The sequence below is a fragment of the Crocodylus porosus genome, unplaced genomic scaffold (genome assembly GCF_001723895.1).
Source record: "Crocodylus porosus isolate Cpor-Errol unplaced genomic scaffold, CroPor_comp1, whole genome shotgun sequence".
NCBI lineage: Eukaryota > Metazoa > Chordata > Crocodylia > Crocodylidae > Crocodylus > Crocodylus porosus.
In genome coordinates, this window is record NW_017728886.1 from 122817679 (window position 1) to 122823635 (window position 5957).

Genomic DNA, 5957 nt, shown 5'->3' on the forward strand with positions numbered 1-5957 from the left:
CATTTGACCCCACTATTCTTTCCTGCCATGGCAGGGGTTGGACTAGATGATCTGCTCAGGTCCCTTCCGACCCTACAAACTATGAAACTATATTGGCTTCTATTCCGTCCAGGAGAGTACATAAAACACCACCAGATTCTCCCTATGCCTGAAGTAGGGTATTTGTGCCCGAAAGCTTACAAAGAACAATTTTTCCAACTATTTAGTTGGTCTAATAAAAGATATCACATTTACCAGAACCTTCTCTGCCTATTGTATACCATTTATTCTTGTCCCTGCCTACACCATATTTTTATATTTAAGGTTGTTGGTGGTTAGTGCTTATCGGCAGGTATTTCTTTGACTTATTGGCAAAACAAAAAGCTCCTTAAGACTAACAGGGATACTAACTGCCTCCTTTTCTTGTAAATGTGCAATTAGCTTTTTTATGAACAAAGTTGAAATAACAGAAAATACTGCTCAAGGGAATGGGCCAGAGGCAAAACTGTTCAGAAGCTGAGTTATGTGGGCAGAGCTTTTACAAATGTAGAGGACATGTTTATAGCTGTGTTAAAGAAGACAGGTCCACAGATACAGAGAGACAGGGTAGAAAGTCTGGCTGTCTATACACGCCCTTTGGGGGAGGGCCGGGGGCAGTAATTAATTAGAGCAGCTCCCAGGTAGCCTCTCTAATTAAAATGTTGCAGCATCATATGTATTAAAGTTCCCATGCATTTATAAATGGCTATGGGAGGCTTTATTTGAACCTTGTTTGAGGAGGTTTAGATAAAGCACCCTGTGGCCATTTTAAAACACATGGGGACTTAATACACATGACACTGCAGAGATGCTGCAACATTTTAATTAGAATGCAGAGCAGACTCAGTTAATTGAGTCTGCTCCATTGCGTTCTAATTGGAAGGCTGAGGAGTATGTGTATAGGGCAGCCTCTGCTGCAATGGCCTTGCAAGAAAAGGAAGTATGAGAGAGCTTTCTCAACAAAGTGCTGCTTGGAAGAGCAGGTGTGGAACAGAGACACATCATTCTGGGGGGAAAAAAAAACTGTGTTCAGAGAACTTTGGGAAAACTCTTTGAAAATAAGCAGGATTGCACCAAAGAAATATTGAGTCTATCATCAATTTCTCCTCCTAGGAGGGACACCTCTTGAGACTCTGAATATTGGCTGCCTGACCAGAAAAAGGTGGGGCAGTAAAGACCTTTCTGATCTGCCATGATTAACATTCCCTTCTCCTACATAAACTTCTGTACAGATCAGAGGGGAATTTGTGGGATTAATAAACTGATGTTCACAGCTTCTTCCAGAAGCTGGTTGCCCTGGTTTCTTGTCCTCTGCACTTCCATTAGCTTCTTACCCTGAACAACTTGACAGAACAGCTCCTTAAGGAACATAGCTGCCATGGCATCTCTGAACACTAATTCTCCAAAGACACTTATGGAAGATGAAGGAGCACCCATGGCATCACTCAGGTTACTGTACACTCAGTCCTTGGCAGCTTGTTTCTTACCCTCAACCTCAAATGATGGATCTGGATTCCCAAGGAAACACGGGATAAAGTGGATGTCTGAACATGCTGTGGTGTGTACTCACTATATACTGTGCCTGGATCCAAGTGTTTCTGTTCCTCTCTGACTGTGGAAACTATTAGAAGTGTGGAGTAGAAAACACGATAACTAAGTAGGGTGCACACAAGCACAATGCAATAAACATGAGAAAGGAATGGTTTAAACCCCTCATTTGGTAGATCCTCAATTATTAATCTCCCTGAACACAGGTCTAAGCATAGGAATGGGGTAAATCAGCCAAAACATCACTCGGTGCTTGTCAAAAAATGAAGAAATACAGTGAACGATCAATAAAGTATTAGGTTGTGGTAAAGAAAAGATAGAGAACAACATAGATGCTGCTGCCTACATTATATTCAATGAATATGATTTGTTTCGATGAATGAGTCAAAAATGACATAGTAGAAATGGAACAAATCAAGCTAAGAAAATGACTGGAAGCATTGGAACGGCCTAAAAGGAGAAAAGGTTTTTAAAAAGTAGGAACTATTTAGCATGGAAGTAGATCAGAATGGATAGATACTACTACCCTCTTTGGACAGAGATTATAGCCAATAAGGAACACCATAAATTAAGGAACACCATAAATGGAAACTTGGAAAGTTCACTGATCTTCTAAAGAATAACCTATACACAGGAAAATGAGGTAATTTCTTATGTCCTTCAAAAATTCATCAGGATGCTTTTCTTCTGAGTGCTGACAACAAATCATTTTCTAGTATCAGCAAACTCTGGCACATTGCTGTTCTTACTGATCTTTCAGATTGTATCTAAAAGCTCTGAAGAGCAGCTGTAATTTTATCTTCTTTCTATACTGAGACCTGGCCACATAATCCCATTCTTTCCCGCCCCCAATCTTTTAACCATTGCTCATTCCTCCACCTTAGGCCCACATCCGGCAAAGATTTAACCCAACTTTAATATAGTAAGTAATTCCATTGGTCTCCAAGGGATAATTCACATACATAAGGTTAAGCCTAATACATAAGTCATCCTGTGACCCCAGCTGACTTCCTGCCTGTGGGGCAGGGGGCTGGACTCAATGATCTTCTGAGGTCCCTTCCAGCCCTAATGTCTATGAAATCTGTAAGTCTTTCCAGAATAATGGCTTCCAGAAGCTTGTATGGATATCACTGAGGGGGGAAAATGGCCCAAAAGGCTTAAAAAATAAATACTTAAAAATGAATATTTGCTCAGATTTGTTAGTGTGTTCCCTTCAGTCACGCTTATGCCTCTTTTATATTAACTTTCTATAGAAAGTGAGATGGAGCTTGCACACTGAATTTGCAGACAGATCTGTTTGTAATGAAGCAATGCATTTAAAAACACATAAAACCACTGACTGAGCAACTGGGTGGCTAACTTCTAGGAAAGATGCTTGCAGATAAGCAGAGGAAGAAGCTAAAGGCTTCTAGTCAGTTACCAGTTTTGAATTCTTGGGTCAGTTCTACTAAATATCTTAGGCCTGATTCTCCAACAAATTACTTCAGTTTGAGGCAGATGTAACACTACTGGCACCAGACAAAAGTGGTGGTAAATCATGTCATGCCTCCGTATATCCCCTAGTTTTCCTCTATTCTCCATTCTGTGAAACTTCAAAGGTCAGAAAAACAATTTTACTCATATAAAACTATGGTGATAGCATCAGAATAGTGTGCTCTTCAAGAAAGACTATAAGCACATAATGATTTCCTCAGCTAATTTTTCTTGCCCCAAAATGATTATAAGGAGTCACAGTTAAAGTGCTGAAGTTCTTTAGAAGGGCAGCTTTATGAATCACATTGTACATTTTTAAGTAACTGAGAAACTTCATTGTTTTGTTCCTCCAAAATAATTAAGTACAACTATACATTAAACCCTTCTGCTTTATTTTTAATGGTCTCGAGTCACTCTATGTATCCTTGCCCATGTTGCGGGTACTTTTTGGGAGGTATTCATTGTCTTGACAGCGGATATTTTATTTTAGATTTGAGTAGAGAAATCCTTAATGTTTTCCTGATCCCTGACTATTCATTCATTACATCTCTTTGTTAATCCTCTAATCGTATTACAATTAACATGTGAAAATGAACAATAAATACCAAAACACACCATGGCCACTTTATTCAAACGAAACTCCTTTCTGAAAAATACCCACTCAGAGCCTGCCTTGTATCTTGCTGACCTCTCAGGTCTAGAAACATGGTAACTGCTGAAGGACAGTCATGAGGCTTCAGTCATAACTCTACTTCCAGAAGTAGATTTTGGATGGGGGCAGCCTTTTTCTTGCCTGACCTATTGCCTGTGTTCTATAGCCAATCAAAATCTTGGTCAATATGACCAAACAATGGTAAATATGCATGACTGAAACCCCCAAAAGTTGCAGAGCAACATTACTTCATTGGAATTTTTCTCATTATCACTCTCATTGAAAACTATCTTGAAAGTACAAGACATGGTGAAAAGAAAATAGAGATGACTCCTGTGTTGATGTGCAGACAATATAAAAGCACCTGCTGTTTAATATCGTGTGATCTTTTCTCCACTGGTCATGTGAATGTACTTTGCAGGAACACTAAAGTAAACTGTAAGTGTGTATCAAGGAGAAAAGAGACCCGTATACATTTCTTAGAACTGATGGCCCAGGTACTCAGAATGCTAACACTGTCATATGATTGTGCTACTGTTTGCTAATTCTTTTGCAGCTGACAGGATGCCCCTGGAAACTTGATAATACATTTCAGTGCAGTCACTTGTCAATTTTTTTATGAATATAAAAAGAAATGTTTCATTTCTATGCTGGGCAGATAATCATAAATCAGAGTCTCCTGGGTGCACATACTATGGAATCAAAAACTGTACATGTGGAGATGGGGTGACAAAATGCTATGTGAAGCAACGAACTGTGAAATCAGAGTCTGATTTAAAATGCTGACTTGATCTATGGAGAGGTTAATATATATACAGTCAAGTTTGGCTATTGTGAAGTGTCACTAAATACATATTTGATTGTAGGATGATTATTGAACACATCAGAGTCCTTGAAACTTTCCCAAGTGCAGTAAAGATGCTTAATTTATTTAAGAGAGAAAAAAAATTGAACTCAGCACACCAGTAATACAGTGCTTTGACCTTACTATATATTTTGTTCTGAATAGCAGGTTTTGTGTCTGGTCAAGTTACAATTCATACTCAGTGCAACCAATTTTCCAGTAAAATCAATTTTCAGGGTCTCACGGGCTATGAGAGAGGATAGCCTCAGCACAAACAGTTGACTGGCACTGCTAGAAGCTTAGCTGCTTTAGGAAGGACTTGGTTAAATAAAAGTTGGAAGTGCTGCTGTAGTCCTAGGTCCCTATTAAGAGCAATGGTGTTGTAATGTGCTAGCAGCAATTACAGAAAAGAGTAAGGACACAAGGCAGGCAAAGGAGAAAATATAACTTGTAAACAAATCTAAGTGGAAGAAAGTAATACAAGCAGTTGAGAAAAAGCAACTCACCTCTCCTCACGGTTCTGTCCCACGCACACGCGACCCCCGTGCCGGGGCGTTGGATTGCTGCAGGAACGCTGACGGACCTGAAAGCCGATTCCACAGGTGGTGCTGCAGGGTGACCAGGAAGTCCATGGAGTCCATCCTCCATTTCTGGAATAAGAAGCTACGGTTCTGTCAGCTGTTATAGAAAGTGTACGACTGTATGGGTGTTACTAAGAGCTGAATTTGATTCATTAATGTACGTGCAAAGGTTGGGATTGCTTGTACCACTTTGAGCTAAGCTTTCTAAGGAGTAGATGAGAAAAAACAGTGAGTTCTCTGATGCTTCCCTTTTCCATGCCTGGTCGATACTGCTCTCAAAATGGGCCTGTTGGACAACAACCGAACAGATACAGAATCCATAAAAGTCATTTTCTGATTGTGGAAAAAAATTTGAATCAAGACAGGCTTAGAAAATGCTTCACTACAAATACATAAAGAGATGAATCTCAACTTCACTGGGTTCATGTATTATCATAATTATTATTCTATTTGGGCTTAAAATATTTTTGTATAGCCTAAGCTATAGTATTTACCTCTTATTAACAATCCTCACTGGACGTAGGCCATGTCTGATAAACATTAAGGCTGAAGCAATATGTTATGCTTAAAAAGTAATAAAAATCAATTAAATAAAATAATTTGCATTTTCATTTTTTAATTATCCTCAGCATAAAGTATTATTGTATATTTTTTATAAAATTAGTTTCTCTGTGTGTGTGTATTATTTCCTAATATATCTATATTTAGATATAGATATATTAGGGAATACACACACACACACACATATGTGCATGTGTGTGTATTTATATCTATACACACATGTGTATATCTATATCTAGATAGATAGATAGATAGATAGATAGATAGATATTCCTCTCTC

At 38.7% G+C, this 5957-nt stretch overlaps 1 protein-coding gene across 1 annotated transcript in view; it reads right to left on the reverse strand.

Annotated features, from left to right (window-relative positions):
• SEMA5A (semaphorin 5A) overlaps positions 1-5957 on the reverse strand; it is a 429765-nt gene that overhangs the window by 131737 nt on the left and 292071 nt on the right. The window contains exon 13 of the mRNA XM_019541437.1: positions 5042-5185. Coding sequence (XP_019396982.1) covers positions 5042-5185 — 144 coding nt within the window. The remainder of the gene's footprint in view (positions 1-5041; positions 5186-5957) is intronic.